Genomic DNA, 23,359 nt, shown 5'->3' on the forward strand with positions numbered 1-23,359 from the left:
CACGCTGGTTGCGGAGTGGAAAGTGGAGTCCGGGAGCTTTCAGGGGCCCTTTGGGGGGGATTCCTGTATGTCCCCCAGCGAGATAAGCGATGCATCGATTTACTTTAACAAATAAACAACAAAGAAAGTAGAAGTTTGGGGTTTTCTGATCCTTGCGTTCAGGCTCTACTGTGCTGTCTCTCACCCTATAAACAGCTTAACACTTTTTTTGGCAGATGCTGAAAGAGAAACTCGGGGGCCTGTGGGCCGTCATTTATTAGATGTGAGGAAGTTATCTATACAAGTAACTGCACTTCTAAGGATTGAAAGAAAAAACAGGAAGAGGGACTTGATTTTGCAAGGATGCCTAGATGTTATCCTACAATCTAACCGCCAGTTTATGTTTTTGAGGACTGATACACAGTTGATTACACAACAAATTTTAGGAACTGCTCCATTGGTAGACTTGGTGTGTGAGGTTTTGTAATGCAGTAGTGACGTTTCACACAAAACGACCAACAGAATGCAGAGTTTATTAAAAGAAAAGCCGTTTAATGGATTAATACTGTGGAAATGTGGGGTCTATTCTCTTTGCCCAGGCCATTAGGCCTCCGCGGATGTCTTTCACTGTGATGCTGTCCACTTCCGATCCACTCATCTTCTCCAGAACCTGCACGGCCTTCTGGGAGTCATTCCCCAGCTTACAGATCACATACACTGGAGGAAACCACAGAGAGAAAACACTGACAGATTAATTTTTAACTAAATTTACCTTGGATCGAATTAACAAATGAACTTGGACACACTTAACCTTAAGTACTTTTTCATATGTTTAAAATAATACACATAAACACCATAAAAGACAAAAAGCTGCACACAAGAGTTTCAGTGATACATTTATAAACAGATAAGTGTGAAAAAAAAATTACAGATTTGACTATGCAAGAAGTGAATATATAATAGATAGCCAAGGCTGTATAAAGTGCCAAGATAAAACTCCACAAACCTAAATTTAGCTCATTGATAAAGAAAGCTCCCCACAGTGAATATCCAGAACACCACCAAAATAACATTTTGAATATTAATTTCTCTCAAACAGGCCAGCTGCTCAGGGTTGACCGTACTTGTTTTGGAAAAGGGGTCACCTAGCAACCCCATTACAAACCTTTTACTAGGTGACCAAAATCAGCCACCACCCCGGCAGTAGGAGACTACACAGAGGACTGTGAATATGCACGAGTGGCTCAACATGTCTGTTCATTTCAACCAACATGTACAGACCCTAAACGGTGTTTTGACATGTTACCTGGAGGCCGGCAGCCACCTGCAACCTGCCGTTCCAATTGGCTGATTCTCTCCCGAAATAATTGGATGTGTTCACTCTTTCTCTCCTCTAAACTCGAGAGTGGGATGTCTGGCGGCAACATAAGGAGAATAATCACACATAGATGGGGAAACGGGACAAACATGAAGTAGAAGTGCGGGATTATGACACAGTGAAACTGATTTTGGTTCTCCATCACTAAAAGGATACTGAGAGAGAAGGGTATGTGGCATATGTCCACCTCCACAAGAGGGCGCACATCCAACAAAAGGTGGGGCTCTGCATTGTCCATTATCGATTGATAATCCTGGAATAATATGAGGGGTGGAAGTTTTTTAATCAATTAATTTTTTTTCATTCCTACCCTCATAGGGTTATGTTTAAACAACACTTATAATGCATTTATACAATCAACTTTATAATTAAAGAGTAGTGTGGCTTTACTTTTTGGAAAAAGATATGATGTATGTCAAAAGTTAAACAGACTTACTCACAGCGAATGTTGAAACATTGCTTGAAATTTGTATTTGTGGACTAATATGAACATTTAAACTGCTTTTCCTTAAATCGCAGGAAACAAAACTGTTTCTAACTTGAGCCCCTTGCACAATCTTGATTACAGCCCAATCAATCATGATCCCCATCTCTGTGCTTAATGACTCAGCGGGTTTGAAAGCGCCAATTCTGCAGAAACATAAACAGATGCAATCCACTACCACTGCTCTCGGTGCCAAATAGAACATGTTATTCTTTCCCATAGAAAATCTACAGGCACATTTTAAGTCATTTCCCATTTGGGGCTGGGTCAGCACTGAGATTTAATCAGTTTATGAATGCACATGAAAACTGAGAAAATTGTGAGTAATCATACAATAAACAGCCCTAAATACAGGGAGTCACGCAATGGCTGACTGTTCTGGGGGATATATTCCCTACCTGTACTGTGATCCTCTGATCTCTGGAGAGGAGGTTGAGTTTGCGGCACTGAAACAGACGGAAAATCAGGCAATAGGAGAATTTTCCTATGATTAGGGGATAATTACATGTACTTTCTACGTGTCATATTAAATGGCAAAATTCAGTTGATGTATGAAGGCCTTCTTATCACTTCAAAAAGCAACATTCCTGTGAAAATATGCATGACTCCCCAATATGAGGCACCCGATCAGTTTCATCTCCTATGACCAACCTTATCTGTGGCAGCAGACCCGCAGAAGCTCTCATAGTCCACCAGCTTGGTCACACTGGGGTTTTCTCCACACACTGCACAGCCAGCCTGCTTAGGCCGCAACTTGATAGACCTGAACCTCGCATCCTGAGCATCAAACAGGACCAGCCGCTGGGCGCAGGAAGCTGCGACGCCTAGTCAAGGATAGGGCTACTTTGTTAAAAGTATAACCATGCAAGTTGATTCAGCGAATCGGCGGGCACATCTCCCATTTGTGTGTGAACATCATAGAAACGTTCAGGCGTTTGGTAGGAAAACAGTACAACACTTCCATGGCTGAGGCATCAGAGCCAGGTGTTAGCATGAATATCACAATGTGAGTCAGAAGGCATGACAGGGCAAGTCGAATCTCTGATGTGAGCCTCAATATTAGCATGAGAAGGCTGTAACCACAACAGCTCCATGAGACAATGAGTAATCAGCAGAGTCCAGAGAATGAAGACAAACATTTCTTTGTTTTTGCTTTGTTTTATCAGGCAGGCACAAAACACCCCTTCCATACATTAACTTTCCTATAGTGAAATCCCTTTCGGCAGTCGTCTGTCGATTCCTCGCAATGACTAGGCAAAAATGGCCACTGCACGTAATATGTTATGTGGCAGTTAAGAATAGACACGCAAAGGATACAGCCTTGTCCAGAGGCGATCTTGACGACTTCCAAAGCTTGAAAGCAGCCCATTATCCCCGGAACTTAAAGAAAAGTGGAAAATGTTACTAAGAACAATCATTTACACAGACTACACTCTGTACAAACTTAATGGCTTCTGGGCAAGTAAGGGGGCAAGACTCACCCACTCCTAACACTCCTCCGTCAGAACAGTTGGTCACTGTCTCTGGGGGTGGGGGCACTGGGTACAGACATCTGTAGCAGGGGCCTCCACGATAGTTATATACTGTCAACTACAAACACACAGACACACACACAAATGATTTTACAATTCTTGAGGAGCCTGGCCACACTGATGGCAAGAAACAGGGCTTTCTACCTCACCTGTCCCTCCATTCTCAGGGCACTTGCTGACACCAGAGGTTTGCCACTGAGGACACAGGCGTCATTCACCAGATAACGAGTGGGGACATTATCTGAACAATCAGCCACGATGTCATATATGAGGTCAGCAAAGTCAAGGCGGCATCATAGAGTTTATCAATATAAGAGATTACTTTTGAGGTTTCTACTGATTTCAAAAAGGTAAAAAAATCATAAGCTTGAATAGGACTTGATGGATGGCAGCTGTAAGAAATATTCATGACAAAGAATTAGCCAGCAGCAGGTCTGTGTAACAGATGTAGGTTGAGGACTTTGCAGCAGGATACTGTTGAATGAGTTGCAAGGCATTCTCTGACGATAGCTGCAGGTGGTAGGGAATACACTCTATAGTAGAGTTCAACCTGCAGACAGCAAGTCACATCAAAAATAGCAATTAATTTCCTGAGAAGTCGGGTTGGGTGCTCCATAATTAGCAGATTTAATACAAACACATCAGTATTACTATTGACCTTTAAAAAAAAAAAAAAAAACATATCAGGGCCATACTGGTGTCTCAGTTAAACCAAGAACAAATCACAAAACAACAACATGTGAGCTTTGAATCTGACATGGGATCTGAGTCACATGTCAGCGCCCGAACTCCTCTCTCCCTCTTCATCCTTGTGGTCCGTTTCTCTACTATCAAATAGGTGACTAAAGAATTAAATAATATTGCATTATACGTGCAGCAAAACCCATTAATGAACAATGAACATTAAAAGAAGGATGAGAGTAGTAGTGTTACGTGTAACACAGCATCAAAACACCCTGTACGTTTTTTTGCTAGTCAGTGAAATGATGCCCCCATGTGGCCATGACTATACGATGTGTGTGCTTACCACAGTGGGCCCAGTGTGAGGGAGAAAAGCACCAAAAACAGCTGTCTCTAAAATGGCATGTTGACACAATATTTGCCGACGGAGGAGAAATACACAACCAAATATAACCTGTGGTGAGACTGGAGCGCGCCAGCATACATTACACAGCAACCAAAGGGTCACGAAAAGCATATAAATACACCAATTATCATAGTTACTGAACATGTACTAATAATATCTAATTTACTAATAATATATAATAATAATAATGTTTCCGGTCCATTTGAGCTGCTTTGGCACAAGTGAGCAGGAATACATTTCTCAAATGCTCTCAAACACTTTTGTTCTACTAGTTCCACCTCTATGTACTGTATATTGTCCAATACAAACTGGAATCCTAAAAAAAATAAATAAGATTGAATTTTTCAAGAAATGTGTACAGGTACCAGGTACCTTCTTACTGCATTGGCAGCGGACAGAGCCTTGGCCTGGCCCTGGCTCTCCTCCCCATGTAGCACCTGTCGGTGCAGGTTACTGAGCTCCACCTCGTCATAGTCCAGCAAGCCCAGGCGCCCTGGAGAGACACAAAGATGAACAAGTCATTCATAAAGGCTTTGGAATACATGACAAACCCTGATAACGCAGGCGAACCATGACCATTAAACTCAAAGTTAACAAAGTGTGCATTTAGCAGAACTTGACTGGCATTTTTCATCTATAGTCCTTGGTCATTGCCATTTCTCAGATTTTGTATCTGCTTCCCACGGAACACATTCAGTGACTCCGACCCTAAACAGCATGCTAATATTAACACAACTCTACACAAACACCTACACCTACACCCCTTTCCTTCAGTTTTTCCAGTTGTCCCCAGTTAGTTGTACGGCCAAAGTGTACTTGAAATTTCACCTGAGGCAAAGGTAATATGGCTTTGACCGCAAAAGAAAAACATATGCAAAAGAAGTAAATAAGTCTTAAATTAAAGGCTCCGAATACCCTCTTATCTCTGCACTAAGTTTTCACAGTACACCTGATTTCATTATTTATACAGCACCAAAATGGGTAGTGGGATATATTTCTTTGAGTAATGTAAATGAATAATTATGGTTCCTGTCCCCTGCAGGTACATTTATTTAGTTTACCAGTCCCTGGGAGGAGAACCAGATTTCTAATTTTAGATTCTGCCCACAGGAAAAGACAAACTGTTGACGTCTCAACAATTAATTACCCCTATATATTTATTTCAAGGTAAATTATAGAAGGTTTACTCATTTGATTAAATTGGCACAAGGTCATGCTGTACATTAATCAACTAGATTACCTACCAATGCCTGCTGCTGCAAGGTACTGTGCCAGGGGGCAGCCTAGTCCTCCACAGCCAACAATCAGCACAGAGGTCTTGGACAAGTTCATCTGACCTGCGGACAACCAAGATGTACTCTAGTATGTTCAGTCATGTCATAAGTTTCACTGGACAGAATGCCTACTGTACTGCATAACAGAAAAACGCTGGCTGTAGCCATCCATACCTTGTACACCCAGCTCCGGCAGAAGGAGCTGCCTGCTGTACCGCATGATGTCCTCATTGCTGAGGGCTGGTTTGGCTTTCAGTGGGGTTAGGGGTGTCACCTCCTCATGCAGCTCTGGCACTGAGCTATGGCTCTGATATCAAACCACAGGACAATTATTACTACACAAAATAAAGGCAACAAGTTTGTACAGGAGCTTTGAGCCATGTTGCCTCACAGCCCTCAACAATCTGCCTCTATAATATAATGACCTTTGTTTATTTCTCTCTTTACGTACATCTATAGCCAATACGTCTGACATAGAGACCTAATTGGGAATAGCTCCACGCCAGAAGGGATTTGGGAACATCTACGTGGCTAGTATGTTTAGCTACTATCATCTTTATAGTTCCTTCCTTGTAGATTTAAATTCTGATCAGTTAAGTGCATCCCATTGCTTCTGGAATATCCAGATATACTTAGGACCTACTAAAATGCCATTTTTTTGTATTGCTTTTCTTCTCCGCTTTGTGAGAAGAAAGTATCTGATTATTTGTTGGCTCAAAAATATGTCAATTTATGAATATAGCACGAGATTGCATGATTACATTCCTATTTTTTTCTTTGAGTCAGTTTGTGTGCATCTAATGCATGTGACACATCGGTATTCTGGGATCGCCCCCTGTTTTTGAAGAACTGGGTATATACATTGTACATCATCCATTACCCAATTCACAGATGATGTGTCTCATAGCAGCTCGTCTATATATACAGGTGTCCCAAACACCCTAACCCTTAACTGAGGATGACCATTTGTAGTTGAAACACTGTCACGTCCATGTAGAATGAAATCACTGTGAGGGAGATAACGGTGTGTGCAGCAGCGTGTCTTTTTTTTGAGCTGGTTAGAGTTACCCGGCACCTGCAAAGAATTTATGGATGTGTGAGTGCCTCCTGAAAGAATGACATACGGAGCTACAGTAGTGTGACCATGTCCTGCACACTCCGTGGCCACTTTACTAGGTGCACCTATACGATCTCATGCAACTTAATTCAAATTAATTCAGCTATGTCATAAATTCTACCTTCCCAAAGTTCAGAATGTTCAGTTTTGTTGACATGAGTGGGGAATGTGTGAATTAAATTATGCGTTTATTACTGAGGTCATAGTTGCAGGTGGTGTTGTTTTACTGGAGTACATTATATTCAGAGGAGTTTCTAATTTTTTCGTCCTCCCCATTTACAAACATCCGGGGGTCAGAATATTAGACCCCGGGGTTGAATTAGCGCCTCTACGTGAGCTCGGTATCAACATGATACCTGGCTTAGCTCGCTAGTTAGCTGTCTGTCAAGTGTCCAAGTTCATGTAAGTTCGTGCTGATATGTTCCAAAATCGACAAAAAAGCAAGGTTTGCTAATCGTATGTAGCATATATAAAATTTAGTTACAGTCAGATGTAATGATAATTCTATACTATTATACTAAAGTGAATAAATGAAACACATTTCTGTAGGCACGGGCTGTACATTTGGACAACTGATGTATAAATAAACGTCAGCTGGACATCTAGGAAAACGTCTATACCTTTTCCAGTTGAGCCAATTTATTCCTCAGAACAGCAATCTCTTGTTCTTGCTCCTTGAGCTGTGCTCTCAGGCGGCACGCCTCCTGGGCCATCGCTGCCGGCAAGCGCAAAGGAAACAACCGCAGTTACAAACTAAAGGAATAAAAAGCAAAAGGTGTAGTATTTAAGTCTGTTCCGGCTACAACGTTAAGCGTGTTGAGAGAGATGTTGACATAGGAAGCACACCGGGCAGCGAACTTCCGGGCTGACCACGTGGCAGATGACGTAGCGGCGCCGATCGTACTCAGCCGGCAAATAATTAAGTGAATATTATTTAATACTATGATTTACCGTCCCTCCCCCGTAGACTACACAAAGACAAAAGCAAAGCATGACTTCCTATATAAGTACCTGCAAGAATGATATATTGGTAGATAATACCTATATGTTTTTAGTTTGTTTTTTTTATTATTTTGCTGTTGTAGTTTTGTTTTTTGTTTGAAATATAAAGCTCCTGTTGAAAAATGCAGTAATTAGGAGACACGACGGGTCTAGTTAGACCACGTGACCTCCAGGTATCCTCTGATCCTAGTTGGTGAAAAAGAGCAATTATCACCGGACTAGATGGGGTCACTGTGTCATTATTGTTCACACACACACACACACACGCACGCACACACACACACACTCACACACACACACACAGCAGTATAGTGACGCGCTGTAGTTCACGGGAGCCTCGGGCCCTCCCTCCTGCTTTTTCACATGATCCGTGAGCTCTCACAGAGGCTGGAGACAGGAATGTGGAGCGGAGCTGCAACGTCGACGGCCGAGCGGAGCCACGGTCCCTCCATGATGCCTCTGTTTTATTCCGTGACCATCTGGGTGACATTCATCCACTGCGCCGCTGGAATTCCCTGGACACAAGAGAAGGTAAATCAATTAAGAGAGTCTGCTAACATTTTGTTGTCTCAACATATTGCCAGACAGTCTGAATTGTGCGTTCAGAAAAATCAGAAAAACCGTCTATAAAATTGAAACCATTCCACACACACGTAGTGTTTTTGTATTTTTATTGTCATGCAGCTGACTTTTGACAAGGCTCCAATGAATGCTTGCAATTATCGATTAACTCCCAAGAAATTGTTTTTATCATTATAAATGCACCTGTACCCGATTTCTTGAATTATTTTTTTGGAGAAATATTTGAACTGTAAGAAGAATCATTTTTAATTAATCACCAGTACTTAGGCCACTATGAGGGAGATAACGATTAAAAACAAAAATAAGAGTTTCCAAATTCATCTTTTACATTTATGATATATTCATAATAGTAATTCAGGATATCCCAGCATTCCCCGGCACCGTTTCTTGGCTCTCTTTGTGTAATGCTCCCGAGACGACACCGGCTATGTCTGGCCACTCATGTTCTTCATCTTTGTTCTTCTTCTCCTCTTATCTCAGCCTAGTTGCTATGGCAGCGCAGTCATCATCATTGATCCTCCAATTGCGGGTCTCGGTATTTATAGGCCCTAAGTGGACCCCCTGTTAACCCTCTCTGAGCTCAGTGAGCCCCAGCTCTTCGGAGGACTACATTCAGTCTGTGTGACCACATAATTATACCTTTTGCACTGCACATGTGCCACTCTGTAATTACAGGACTGATGCGTGAGTCAGCCAGTGGGGGTCCAACTCATACCGCCAAGAGGTTTTGTAAGTGAGTGTTTATGCTTCAGTTGTAATGAACAGACTGTGCCCTCCCCGGTTGTCAAAGACAGTGAAGTGAAAACCAAATTAGGAGGATGAGCAAATGTTCATTCTGAAGATACCCGAAGAAGTGCTAACACAAGTAGTCAGTTAATCAATCCCTCAAACAATTTATGATTCTAGTCATTTATTAAGCAAAAATGCCAGAAATGCTAGGTCTCTCTTCTCAGATGTGATTATTTGCTGCTTTTCTCTGATTTACGTCACCGTAAATTGAATACCTTTGGGTTTTGGACGTTAAAAAAAATTGCTCTTTGAAGACATCCCTCTGAGTTCTCGGAAGGTGCTAGGTATTTTTTATTTTTTATTTTTTTTACTGTTTTCTGAAATTTTATAGATTGAACAATTAATTGATTACTTGAACGAATAGTAATCAGATTAATTGATAATGAAAATAAGTGTTAATCGCAGCCCTAATCGTAAGTATGGATTGGATAAATCCAGTATGCTTCTCATTTCCACCACCTTGACAATTAAGGACTACCCAGAGTGCCTATTAGTGGATACACACACACACACACACACACACACACACACACACACTTTGACTGTGCTCTGATATTCACCATCAGCTCTTTCCCTCCTACTCTCTGTCTTCCTCGTCTGTTCCATTTGTTACCAGGACAACCCTGGTTCTCTGCAGGTGAACTTTGAGACCAAATAAGAACGAACCAAGGGATCGGAGGATCAATGTGTTTTTTTAACCCATGACTTTAATCTAGCACACACTGAATTGATATGCAGCTTGAAACGTGAATCTAAATTTACATTTATAAAATGTATATACGCACATATATATATATATATATATATAAACATTTATTTCCTAGAGCAAAAGAGTATGATACTATGTTAACAAGAGCCCCTCACTTTTCTGCCTCTAGATCCCGGATTTACTAAAGTATTCTTCATGTGTATACGAAGTCATTCAATCAATGTCTATTCACACAGCTCTAATTGGCCCTTGTGTCTCTGCCGGAGGAGGTGTTGGAGTGAACTTCACAGCTCATCTAAAAGACGATGTTTGATACCACCTTACCACAAGATCAAATTATTGCTTTTTACATTAACATACTGTCTGGCTTTTCTAGGCATTGTTACATAGGTGACATCCTAGTTGCGGATTCTGAATAATTCTGTTTAAGATGGATTCTCTCCTCAGATGTCCCCAGCAAACCTCAAATACAGAAATAAAAAATTCCACCGTTAGCGGTTTCCAGTAGTAAGATAGGATGTACTGACCGTTGTGACACACTAACATTAGTGGTTATGTACGCTACATTGTTGCTCAATTTAAATGCATCATAGGAAGATTTCCACTGCTCTTACTAAGAAGTTGTTGAACTGAAACTATGCCATTGCAGACACTGACTGGAATTAGGTTTTTACATTTTGCAAACACCACACTTTTGCCTTGCAATGCATGTGTATTTCCTCCCTAAATGTTGATTGAGCCCAATGCTTTTTCTCATCCATTTTGTATTACCTCTTTGTTTCCCCTGGTCCTGCTCAGCTCCAACACCAAGCCGTCACACTAACGCAAGATGAGATTCGTACCATCCTGTCTCACACTGACACGGAGCAGATGTGGCAGAGGGATCTGAGGCCGCTGCTGGTTACCAGGTACCCGGGCTCTGCGGGCAGCCAAGCTGTGCAGGAGGTGAATTTATCGTTTGTTGGATAATATATCATGGCTAGAGCACAACCCTATGCAGTGTGTTGTGATACACAAAGCTATTTGACATGAATTGGCAAGATGAATGTCAAAATCCTACTTTCTTTTACACAGTATTTTAGTGGCGACATCGTGGCAACTAAAGACAAAAATAAGCAGCCGATATCAGCTGATATCACGCTGCTATACACTTGTGATTCTCCCGTATTTCATGTCTTGCCCCAACATGATATTTCAGTAGGAAATACATCCAATTCAAGAAGTAATCACAAAATGCTGTTTCATTCCTGAAAAATTGGGAAGCAACAGGTCTAAATCAGGCTCTTTTCTTTTTCACAAGTTTAACTGCCACAGACTTAATTCAGCTAATTAGTAAGGTAGTGATAAGGTGATGGACTTGCTACTCATTACTAACAAGTAATGTGTTTTTGTGTGTGTGTGTGTGTGTGTGTGTGTGTGTGTGTGTGTGTGTGTGTGTGTGTGTGTGTGTGTGTGTGTGTTCATCTTGCTCTTTTAGCATATCAAAACAACCCTTGGTTCCCTCGCAGCAGGCTGGGAAGTGACAGAGGATAAGTTTATGTCACAGACACCCTATGGCGCCCTGCCCTTCACCAACCTAATTGCCACCCTCAACCCATCAGCCAAGCGCCGCCTGGTTCTGGCCTGTCACTATGACTCCAAGTACTACCCACCACAGTGGCACGGGAGGGAGTTCCAAGGCGCCACTGATTCCGCTGTTCCCTGTGCCATGATGTTGGAGGTGGCACGAGCCCTGGATGAAGAACTGAAAGCTCAGAAGGTAGTGGGCTAGCAAGTGACTTAAACCTACAATACACTACAACATTATTTCTCTGTTTGCCTTTGAGTCCATGTGTATTATAGATGCCTAAATCCCTCCAGTGTCCAAATATGCTTTTCCATTTAGGGGTGTGTATTAGTTTCTGTGGAAGTGGTTAGCCCTCACTTGATTTCTGGCCATGAATCAGAGTCAAGTCATACAACAACACCAACACTGATGGTATTAAGCTCTAGAATAACAAGGCCAAGCATGAGTTAAGTTGATTTAAGTATTGTAGGGGGTAAGAAGAAAGAAGGTGGTACTTAAAATGCGTTTTTATAAGTGCTGCGAGGAAAACGTAGTCTCATGAGCAGACCAAAACCCATCATAAGTTAGTCCGCTTGTCAGTTCCTTTTGACTTCCCTACCCATTCTGTGGCACTCTGAAGATGCAAGTCTTTAAAAATGGGTCACAAATATATAGTTTCATTTTTAAAAAGGTTAATTAATTTTTTTATACCCAGGCATTGTAGTTCTAGCAAAACCGTACTTAAACAGGAGTAAATAGCACAATTATTGGGGACTATTTTAAGCTGTGGATTAATACACATTTGGTACATTAGTGAGTATTTACATTAGCAGGTCTGTGTATGCTCAACTGGCTCAAAATAAACGACAGTCCCCTTGTTCTTGGTGATGATGGAACAGTGCAACCAGTGCAACCGTTTGGCTCACTGACGTGTTTTTAAAAGCTTTTAGACCACTATGGAGCTCTATCGCACAGAGGAACAGGCTACTGTTTATCAGGCTAATGACAGGCTATGGACAATACTTGTTAATAGGATCAACCTGTTGTCGGTTTAAATGGGAAAATGTATTGATGAATTACATATTCATGGCATTTAAATAGTCAAAATAGCCAAATGTAGACATTTGTTGGGGAATGGTGACTTCATTTCACCAGATTTATTCTTCAAGCATTTTAATTGAGGCATTCAATAAGAAGTTATCGCTTTTGCTAAATAAAAAAAATGTGCATGTCGTTTTGTAGGTGAAAGCTTAAAGAAACTCTCCCTTATAAATTCATGTATAAATTAGACATCCACAAACTGCTGCAAATGTCTATGCTCAAACAAATATGCCTTCAAAAAATGTTTAATTGTTGCTTGCACAAGTGATTTGATAAGGAATACACTTAGTATTCATGTAGCTTGCTCCTCTGCACGTTTCCTGTTTCACAGCAGAGAGCCTCATCTATTAGACGGACAGTGACAGGGCCTCTGACGGGGTGATCAGCCAAGGGACCTGTTTATCAGACTCAGCTTTCTGTCACAAAGGTCACTCAAGGAATAGGATTCACGCTGAATACAAATACATTAGCTGCCGTGGAGGAGGACACATAATCCATATCACAGCTGATAATCACATCAAAGATATTGTAACACTTAGCATTACAGGAGCATATTTTTGTGTAAAATGTAACAAACCTAATGAATCAAATTAATTGTTAATGGAAAAACTACTTCTGAAACCCTCAGGCTGTTTTTGCATCACTGTAATCTCAAAACCACTAGAGGGCAGCAAGTTTCTTGGAATGGATACTGCGGTGGCATACGACTGTATATTATTTTATTTTTACCTCCCATGTAGAGCTCCAGCCCCAACCTGACCCTGCAGTTGATCTTCTTTGACGGAGAGGAGGCCCTTTTCCAGTGGACCCCCACAGACTCCCTGTATGGCTCTCGCCACTTGGCCCAGAAGATGGAGAACACCCCACATCCCGCTGGGGCCACAGACACCAACCAACTACACGGCATAGTACATATGAGTTCTACTCATCCTTCTCTGTCTAAACCACCCGAGACTGGCATAATCGCTTTGTTAGCCCACATCAATTTCAGTACAAAGTGCCTAGCCCTTATCTCCCCTCTCACACACACACAGCCCACACAGACACCTTAACAAGGGAGACGCATGTCTTAAATAGTTCTGTAATTTCAGGAAATCTCAAAAGCTCAAAAAGCCACCCATTTTATCATCTGGGAGGCTTGGGTGTCTTGATATCAAACATCATTTGTTATAGAGTCTATGATAACAAGATGTCACATTAATTGGTATATGTGTCTGTATCCTAGCTCTACTGAGAGAGTGCAACTGTTTATCAGCAAATGGAGACATTTCCGTGTGGACAGACAGAAATAAAGCAGACAGTCGCAAGTGTGTGCGAGTGTGTGAATGCATGTGAACAGACAGACGGGTGCGTCTTACAGAGACAGTGTGATGTAAGTGTGTTGCACCGTGGAGCACATCCCTGCTTTGAGGTGTGATTATTATGGGAACAGGTTTCTGGTCAGGGACTTATCTCTAGAATGTGCAGAGAAAGTTTCTCATGAGAGCTCACCAGCATCCTTCACCCCCCTCCCCATCTCTTCTTCGCCAGGATCTGTTTGTGTTGTTGGACCTGATCGGGGCTCCTAGCCCTCACTTTGGCAACCAGTTCCCCAGCACAACATCCTGGCTCTCCAGACTGCAAAACATTGGTGAATGATCCAATTTAGTATTGTTGTTGTACTATGTAGGTCATTTTACTTAGCTGAAGGTGTGCCACAAACATGCATAAATCGTCTGTGAGTCATTGTAATTACTAGTCGTTGATATATTAGTCATATTACAGACATTCGTCACTGTATGGAGGCCATTTGCCAACTGTGCTGACAGTAAAATTATTGCAATTAAAATTTTCCATCTGTTATGACTGCACTGTAGAAGCAAAATGGGCGCCTCATTAATACACTATTTAACACATAATAATCCGTGCACCAATCAGAATTTAGCAGCATTTGAATCGAAAGGTGATGACAGTTGTGGGGTAGTTTCGTTATGTTGTCAGCACTGTCAGTCCAAACTGATCAAACCACACCAACACAGTCCCGAGGAAGCAAATCATCTAATTCTTGACTTTTAAACTATTAAGTAATAAGACCAAAGCATGTTTTTTTTTCTTTAAACTGAACTTACAGGTGCACTTTTTTACTCTTTGTCCTGCCTCGTATACCCTCAGAAAAGCGTCTCCACTCCATGAACGAGCTGGTGGATCATCCTAACAGCGTGCAATATTTCTGGCCCAATCGACCTGTTGGACACATACAAGATGATCATATACCATTCCTAAACAAAGGTATACACACCAACTAACACAACTGACGCAAAAATGATTAGCTATATTTTAACTCTGTTGGTTGACCCCTCTCCCATTCCTCCCTGTCAGGTGTACGTATCCTCCACCTCATTCCCTCCCCCTTCCCGTCCGTGTGGCACACGTTTGATGACAATGAACAGAACCTGGATCGCTCCACCATTCAGAACCTCAACAAGATCTTGCAGGTCTTTGTTCTGGAGTACCTCAACGCTACACCAGCCATCCCTTCAATCCCTTCAAACCCACAGAATGCCCCGTAAATGAAATTCCCCAGCATACTCTTCAGCAACTCTGTTTCCTTTGATGTTTTGCTGTAGTAAACGCCTTCAGCTGTGATTTTATAGACTGCCATTTACTGCTATTTCAATACCAACGCGTCAACAATATGGGTGCCAACTGCAGAAAAAAGATCATATTTTATTTTGAAACCGAAGTCTAAATAAGTAAAAGTATATATTTTGATCTATGTGAGTATATATGAAAAGTATTTTCTTTGTCAATGTTTTCATAAGAGACTTGAAGACTCCGTGGCTTCATCTTCCCTTCAAGCCCTCAGTCGCCAGCACACAGGATCTTCTGTGTGCTTTTTACTACACTGCTCTCTTTATATCAGCCTAAACTCCTCGTTTACTCTGTGAGGAGGCACCTTAATGTCAGTGCTAATGTCCAGGACCCGCTCCACTTCGATCAAAGATGAGGAAAAAGAGGTCAATCGTGACTGGGGGCTGTTTAAATCCTGTGATGTCCTTTATTTTACAGTTGCCCAGGAGACATTCAAATACACAAATGCATTGCGAGTCATTGTCACAGTTGGTGATGTGTTCTATATGAATTGCTATGGGAAAAACTTGAAAAACGCTAATAACATTCAGAAACGGTCATATAAATATATACAATAGGTCATTGGCATTAATTCTGCCAAAGCATGTGGGAAGGAGTATATGGCAACACTCATGAGACGGTGTCACAAGGTGTGTATTATCTTCAGGTTATGTGACATTTCCTCTCCTACAGTAAATCTGCTCAGTGTTTAGAAAGCAAACCTGTCAGTGGCAGGAAGTTGCTTTATTTGTACTATCACAACATCTTTAGCTCTTCATATCCTGTCATCGTGGATAGTGAAGTGGATAACTTCCTGTGCTAATGTTTCACATGCCTGCCTTTGTTTATACGACATTATTTGCCCGATCTTAATGTAGATCCCAGAATAATATACAATGCTAAAACTGGACTTCCTGTGTTCTGAGGCTGAAATAAATGTTGATTCAGAATACAAAGCAGATCACGCAGATTTCTCTTATCTTTACAGGTCTTTGTTTTAATGTTAGTATTTTGGGAGCCATGGGTAAAGAAGTTGATCCTGCTCTCATGCTCGTTCATTATGACAAAGAAAGGTGACCTTTTGCACGAGGAAATGTGAACTTTTCTTTAGCCCTAACCTAATAGCCAGGCAAAAATAGCCAATACTGTTCTTCCAGTTTTGCATTCACTCGTCAGGCCCCCCCCTCATCCAGCCTTAAAGCTTGGGCCCTTTCTTCCTAAGCAGACCAAACACTCCCTCCATCCCTCCACCTCACCTCGACAACAATCCCATGATTCACTTAATCCTATCAGGGAGGACCTCCCCTGAATTCCACACCACCCAAATCCCCTTCAATCCAGCCAACTCCCATGAGAACATAACGTGGCTCTGACTCCCCCGTTTGCTGCAGTCAGAAATGTTGGCGATGCCTGTTAACAACATACTCGAACATACTCTACATCTGTGTCTCGAAGGAGATCCAACCAAACTCCACAAAGTTGGGAAATTGGTGACTTTTCATGCCTTCTTTGACTTGTAAACAGCAGTAAAACTTTAGTGACCTGCTTTATAGAGGTACATTTGCCTAATTTCCTAATTTTATACTGTATTTTACACTACCATACTTTTGTGCTGATCACACTCATCTTCACTCCATTTGTTGTTGGTTCTTTCAAGTATAAGTGTTATGTTGTGTTAAATAGATTTTCTATACAAACTTAATATCAGTTTTTCACTTTATATAAATAAGAAAATATTCTTATTCAAAATATGTCTTGGGACAGACCAACCAGCAGGGACACTAGCAGGTTTGAACAAAGAAAATGACGAGAGGCACACTAAATTGTTATATGGTACTGTATTGTGGCTTCAAGTTTTTTTTTTTTGTATTTTTTTGTTTTCTTGGGGGGGGTTTGTTTGTTTGTTTGTTTGGTTTTTTGCCTGGAAGCAAATTGATGTATTTCCCAAGTTTAATAACAGCTGAACTGGAATCTGCAGCTGATTACATAGTTCCCAGCTGTACGGGGTGATGGGAAGGGCTGGGACTCTCCCATGAGAGGTGTGTTTGAGATTGTTACAAAACAATAAGCCAGGAAAGGTAACTTAATGTCAGAAACCATAATAGTAAAACGTCTTGATAATGTTACCTTTATTGAAGACCTCTTTTTATAAAGGCTTATAGCTAAAACCTGCTGGAGTTGCTACACTTGCAATGTCTTGAATAGCCTTACAGTAAAGGAGCCCTACCTTTTTCAAATAGAGGTCTTTTTATTTTGATATCTCCTGGATACCCTGTTAATACAGGTTTTATCTGTATTATTTTTTAGGTGTTATTTCTGTCAGCTTTTTCAACACAGTAAACTACCTGTACACAGGTTGCTCTCACCAACCCTAGTCTGCATTATATGACATGTATTGTATAGTATTCCCACTGTGTTTGGCAGGAGCAAGGGTATAAGATTTTGTGTGGTCGAATGCATGTTTTTATGGTCATACTTCATAAAAACTGATTGTCAGGGGGGGAAAAACCTCTGTCCAAGAGGTTTTTAATGTGTTTCATTGAATTTAAAACCCAAAAATTAAAACATTTTGCTGCTGAGTTTTATCGGTTTGTCTAATTACTGTTTTAAATGTATTTTAATTAAGACAATAATGTTATATAACATTAAAAACAGGGTAGTTGAAAATACAACAATGGTGAGTATTAACAAAAAACATACTTTAAATTTAAACAGTAAAAATAAAATAAAATAAATTATTGTAAAATATATTATGAATAACTTTTTAACTTGGTTGCTCAGGTTGTTGTGAATTGATTCTCCCCTGCAGCTGGAACAGTCGTCAGACTCACTGTAGCCTAAACTCTAGATTCATTACATAGTTGGATTTTGTTTTTCCAAATCAGGGAATGATACCGAACACACATGTGAAGCATCGTTGTGAGCGTGTGAGTAGCACGGTGGGGGCAGCCTGCTACTACACGACTTGCAAAGAAGCAAGGCACCGACAGAGAGCAGTGGTGTCCCATTCAGGTCAGTGGAAAAGGAAATGTCCTTGCTGCTCCCGATGCTCTTTCTTGCGCGATATTGCATCTTGGTGAGTGCAAATATGACTGAACAAACTCAGTTAATATCACACCAATGACTTATTGTCATGTCAGTATAAGGCATCAGTGTTGTATGACACGAATATAGACAAATAATACGTATTATATACATATTGTATAAACTGACACGTAAACCCGTCATCTCAATCACGTCGACAGACTTACAATATACCAACCCATGTGTTCCTGCAGACATTTTTTTTTTTTTCCGGGCGTAACAAAACACGCCACACTGTTGGTATACACGCTTCCCAGTTTCAAATGAGGGCGGTGAACACACAGAAACCATCTACATCACACGCTGCATTCGGGGGCTCTCCGTAAACCCCCAAGCCCAGGTCCCGGACTGGAAAATACACACTGTTCAAGTGGTTTTGGTCAGAAATATTTCGACAGTTGGCTTGTAACAGAGGTTTCGTATTATTGTATCGAAAAGACTTGCTTTGACAGAGTCGGTGAAAATGCATCATGGTATAAATTAGATTCGCACATCTGTGAAGATATCAATACATAATTATTTGAATAAAAATATTTATTAAATTAAAACAACATTAACTGTGAAATTATACCTACTTATCTGTGACTGAGAAAAGCACGTTATCTCGGGGCTTGGTGGTTTTAGTTTGCATCCAACTGTGATTTTTTTCCCAGTACTCCCGGCAGCACGTGAAGGCAGCATGGATCCCAGACCGGTCGGTGGGGAGCTGTGGGGGAATTTCAGTCCAGCCTCCAGTCGTGCTTGTGCAGAGTTGTCTAGCTAGTTGACACAAACGGACGAACAGCACCGAGCAGTTATAAAGAATGTGACAGCATTTTTCTTTCTTTCTTTTTTTTTTTTTTTTTAAATTCAACTCTTACAACCTCTCGTCCCCAAATTTTGGCATATATTTGCCTCTAATATTGTGCTGAAGGAGCCATGGAGCCGATAACGAAGTGGACGCCAAAGCAAGTTGTCGACTGGATGAGAGGTAAGTGCGGCGCGTTAATTTACTTTTATTTATTTATTTTGTTGACAAGAAACACTAGCCCATTAACGGCGTCACACACGTCTCCGCCTCAGCCCTGAGTCGCTCCGCGTTTATCTCCAGCTAGTTTCGTAGAAACTGCCCCTTTGTGGCAACATAACTCCGCTGAGGCGCGTAACAATGGGACTGCGTTTTCGTTTAACTCTCGCTTACAGATGTTGGCAAGTTGAGCAATTTCACTCAGCCGCGTTGTCTTCCCCTCGATACGACTGCCGAACGGCCGCTTGTTGCAGCGTTTGAATCGTGCTAACGCGTTACTTTCTCGCTCCGAGAGACAAGCATTAGCCGAACACTGTGCTGTTAAAGGCAAGTTTGATTCAGTCCCAAAACACACAGGTTTTTCCAAACGTTTTTATGCCAGCAATAGCTGAGCTAGTCTCACTTCAGACCGCAAGACTTTACTAGCATGCGAACTAGTAAGGGACGACAGTGAACACTCTCATCAGAGTCTCTGACAGTTTTTTTTAAATGAAGTAATACTGTTAGTATTGTGTGTAATCGGTAGCCCTTTCAATGTTGACCTCAGCTTTGAAATCTCTGCCCTGGCGTTGCAAAAAACTAAGTCACGATCTATTCGAATTCCATCGATCATTTTACAGTCCGACCTCTGTTTTAGTGCTTTTCAGGATCTGACACCCCATTAAAAACAATACCTGACAGGAATGCTCGCTATGGTAATGGCATCATAAGTCTCTGAACCTGAGCTCGGTCACAGCATAGGTATGTCTAGTGAAGGACACGAAATGGAATGAGAAGTATGGATGGAAATAGTTGCTACCGTTCCAAACGTAGAAACAGTGAAGTGGGTCTGTGCTGTGCTGCAAAAGGAGTAATGGGCTGCTTATATGGCCAGCGATGGGACAAAGCTGTTTGTCTTTGCTTTACTGTCAAGGACATTTTGAAAAGATGAATCCCATAACAAATCACAGGCGATTTCTTTTCTTTTTTTTTTCAATCTCATAATGTGTCATTCAGACAAGCTCTTTTGTCATCATTTGGAACCATAACCGTGTTGGAGCGCAGTAACTGCTGATTGAGGCGTGCCTTCCAGTGCTCATCTATAGCTGCGAGCTACAGGGGATTGTGGAGGGGTTAGTTTCAGTGTGTGTATTGAGAAGAGCCCAGCCAGGGCACGTATGGATGGAGGATTAGTTGTCTACACAGGCCCCATTGCCGTCAGTCTCCTGAAAAATCTGACTCAGCGGTTGGCTCTGCAGCTCATCGGATTTGCAGACCCCTACAAACAGGAGTGAGTTAACTGAAATGACAGCAGAACATTCATGGGAATGTTTCATATATCCCTTTCACATACAAAACTGGTGCATGAACATGGGATGCTCAAGACAAGGTCAACTTGCAGTGAACCATTTGTGCCAAATGATGGGTCATACGGGGAAATACCAGGTTGTCCTGTCATTGTTTTCATATTGTCACTTCTGTTTGGTTTTATACTGGAGATTCAGCAAAATGGATGATGCAGCCTTGCAAAGCCTCCCCACGAAATTTAACTTTCCTCACTGTGGTCCAGGAAGGCTGAATAGTCATTTGCTTGGGTTAGAGGCACCGTCTGTGGGTGTACACTACAATTACTTTGCAAGCAATTTGATCTGCCTTTAAACAGTCAGAGCTACAAAACAAATAAAACTCTCAACTAAAATTAAAAATCCAGCAGTGCTTCTTGACATCATCATCTAAATCATTTCACATTAAACACTGATTGGTCCAGCTCTTTGGTGGCTAGTGTCTTGAGGTGAAAGTTTAGCTTTTGCAAATGTAACATAAAATTGCAATTTAACCTAAAATTAGCATAAACCAAATTGTCGTCAACAGGGATATTTTCTTTATTTTGTAGTGTCAGCTCATGCTCCAAAAGCATGTTTAACCTCTTTTGTTTTCAAGAACAGCAAAGTATGTGGCTCGGAGAGGGCCAGAAGTTGCCATCAGTGTACATAGAAAAGACCTTGTGTTGTCCTCAGTGGCCCTGTACAGTACCTAGCCACAACATAACATGCAACCGCTGATGTAACCCTTTTATACCAAAGACAAGCAGCATCAAATAGTAGCAATCTCTTGTTGAGAGCAGGGTCATGGCCTCACGTTGACCTTTTCACACCCACGGCAGTAAAGTTCCAGTAACCACTGTATTTAGGCATTTGCTCTCATCTGCCTCAGGTTGATTTCCCCAGTAGCACAGGGACTTCTGTGTATTGAGACAGTTGTTAATCACTTGCATTGTTCAAGGAGATCAAGTGGTGGTTAGTGGATGTTTATTGCCAGTGAAAGGGCAATTGGTTCTTTCAAATTCAACACTGTTGTTTTTGTTTGGGGACTGGAGATGCCCTGAAGCGCATTTCCTTCACCAAAAGCTCTGATCTTCAAGCTGGACCTGTGATGTCGTGTGATTGGTGGCGCATATGGCGTGTGGAGTTCCTTGCCCTGGGGGAAATATGCACTTTTCTAATGACAGTATAGACAACACAACACAATATGTTTTCAGTAAATGGATAAAATTCCACTTTGTTATTGACAAATTAAGCACAGGTTTTGGGTTGGATTTGAAGAGCCGTATCAGTGACATTAATACATTGACCTACATACCCATGTTCACAAAGTCAAAGGTTTAAGTCATATGCTGCAAGTCATTTTCCAAATATAGTCCTGAATCCACATGGGCAGTCCTTTCTAGCTGAGAAGGGCTGGCACTGATTGGGGAATGTTTAGCTCCAACTCAGCTGAATAACTTCTCAATTACCAAACACACTTTCTTTTTCTTCCTCTCCACTTATCCACCTTCTAGTTAATGGGAGTATGACTGCCAAGTTTTAACAAGGCATCCCAGACACGCAAACCTGCACTACTACTGTCTGACTGAATGGCTTTTATCCAGTTCTTTAACAAGCCCAGGCTTTGACGTTCAGTACACACTGGATATCCTCCAACATTTTCTATACTTAAATACAGGCTTATCAAATTTCAAAGCTCTGTATCTGGAAATGGATTAGGGATGTGAATTTTAGTGATGGGGTTTATTTGGAGCATGAGGTCATGATTAAAGTCCTGCTGATCTACACCTATCTAATAGTCCTTTTAGACCAAACAGCCCGTTTTTGTTTTTTGTTTTTTACACATTTATTCAAGGCCTGGCTCTATCCGCTTATCATAGATGTGTACGAAGCTATGGAGATGTGGGTTTTGTGTGTGAGCATTCCCCATAACCAGAGGTCTGATATGAATGGTCAAATGCATGCTGAACACGTGTTCATTATCCCACTCATGTTTACTTGATGTCATGTGGTTGGAAACATAAGAGTGGAAGCAGGGGTGTTTGTGTCTGTATCCTGCCTCTCTAGTAGCACCAAGGTGTCAAGAAGGTTATTAGGTTGTCAGAGAGGTGACAAACATCTGCTGAATATGATTTCTTCTTTGACCAAGTGTGTAATTGGAAAAGTAACACCACTGTGTCTGAGTCTGCACATGCTATACGACTTCACTGATGGATACCTTCAGCAGCCTTATCTTTAGAGATGATAGCAAGGTGTGGGCAATGATGGCCCATGATCCTTATCTGGCTGAAACAGAGACTTCCTAAACTGGAGCGTGAACAGACGTTGTGCAGACACCTCACCCTTATTAAGGCATCCACCGCGTCTGTTTTAGTGCCGGCTCTATCGGTCAAGTCGAGGTCTATGTTTGGATAGAGTCCACAGGCACCATTAATCCAGTTTAGCAACCCTTATGCTGTAGAGGCTGTGTGTATATGCATCAGGAAGGACAGGTGTTAAATTAATCAAAATATAGGATTTAGATACAGCAGAAATCTGTACACCCCTTCAAGGATACATAATTTATTCAAATTAAAGTAATTTTCCCCTCAAAGTTAAAACTCCTGTCTTTGTCATTTACCAGTTTCCAGTCATCCAACCATTCATCCTTTAAAATCGACCTATTGTGCTCCAGTGATGAGCAGATAACCATGCTACTCTTCCATAGAAAATGGCCTTTAGAGTTCAGGGTAAGTGCTGTAAGAGGATTCCCCCTGGGGACAGATGACTGAAAGG

At 41.4% G+C, this 23,359-nt stretch overlaps 3 protein-coding genes across 6 annotated transcripts in view; 2 read left to right on the plus strand and 1 right to left on the minus strand.

Moving 5' to 3' along the window:
* Window positions 1–511: 511 nt before the first annotated feature.
* On the minus strand, window positions 512–7,743 carry mocs3 (molybdenum cofactor synthesis 3). Of its 2 annotated transcripts, XM_040137974.1 has the most exons (13): window positions 7,472–7,742; window positions 5,909–6,041; window positions 5,705–5,797; window positions 4,833–4,953; window positions 3,849–3,923; window positions 3,523–3,640; window positions 3,323–3,431; window positions 3,159–3,221; window positions 2,493–2,656; window positions 2,240–2,287; window positions 1,514–1,610; window positions 1,286–1,393; window positions 512–696 (listed from the first exon to the last, which is right to left on the minus strand). In XM_040137974.1, exons 1-13 carry the CDS (start codon window positions 7,562–7,564, stop codon window positions 539–541), a joined length of 1,380 nt encoding a protein of 459 aa, XP_039993908.1. In that variant the 5' UTR covers window positions 7,565–7,742; the 3' UTR covers window positions 512–538. The 2 variants fall into 2 exon arrangements, with proteins under 2 accessions (XP_039993908.1, XP_039993907.1); XM_040137973.1 differs by having other exon boundaries at window positions 1,286–1,610; window positions 7,472–7,743.
* LOC120795801 (glutaminyl-peptide cyclotransferase) lies at window positions 7,173–16,619 on the plus strand. 2 transcript variants are annotated; one of them, XM_040137976.1, is made up of 8 exons: window positions 7,173–7,253; window positions 8,238–8,384; window positions 10,732–10,878; window positions 11,411–11,692; window positions 13,321–13,488; window positions 14,111–14,210; window positions 14,732–14,848; window positions 14,939–16,619. In XM_040137976.1, the coding sequence occupies exons 2-8, from the start codon at window positions 8,253–8,255 to the stop codon at window positions 15,127–15,129; spliced, it is 1,137 nt and encodes a 378-aa protein (XP_039993910.1). In that variant the 5' UTR covers window positions 7,173–7,253; window positions 8,238–8,252; the 3' UTR covers window positions 15,130–16,619. The 2 variants fall into 2 exon arrangements, with proteins under 2 accessions (XP_039993910.1, XP_039993909.1); XM_040137975.1 differs by lacking the exon at window positions 7,173–7,253 and having other exon boundaries at window positions 8,209–8,384.
* A 2,336-nt stretch (window positions 16,620–18,955) lies between these two features.
* LOC120795179 (connector enhancer of kinase suppressor of ras 3-like) overlaps window positions 18,956–23,359 on the plus strand; it is a 46,693-nt gene continuing 42,289 nt past the window's right edge. Inside the window, exon 1 of one of the 2 annotated variants that reach the window (XM_040136822.1) lies at window positions 18,956–19,244. In XM_040136822.1, coding sequence (XP_039992756.1) covers window positions 19,193–19,244 — 52 coding nt within the window. In that variant the 5' untranslated portion in view covers window positions 18,956–19,192. The remainder of the gene's footprint in view (window positions 19,245–23,359) is intronic. The other variant, XM_040136823.1, reaches the window with a different exon arrangement.

This window comes from Xiphias gladius, chromosome 10, assembly GCF_016859285.1.
Source record: "Xiphias gladius isolate SHS-SW01 ecotype Sanya breed wild chromosome 10, ASM1685928v1, whole genome shotgun sequence".
NCBI lineage: Eukaryota > Metazoa > Chordata > Actinopteri > Istiophoriformes > Xiphiidae > Xiphias > Xiphias gladius.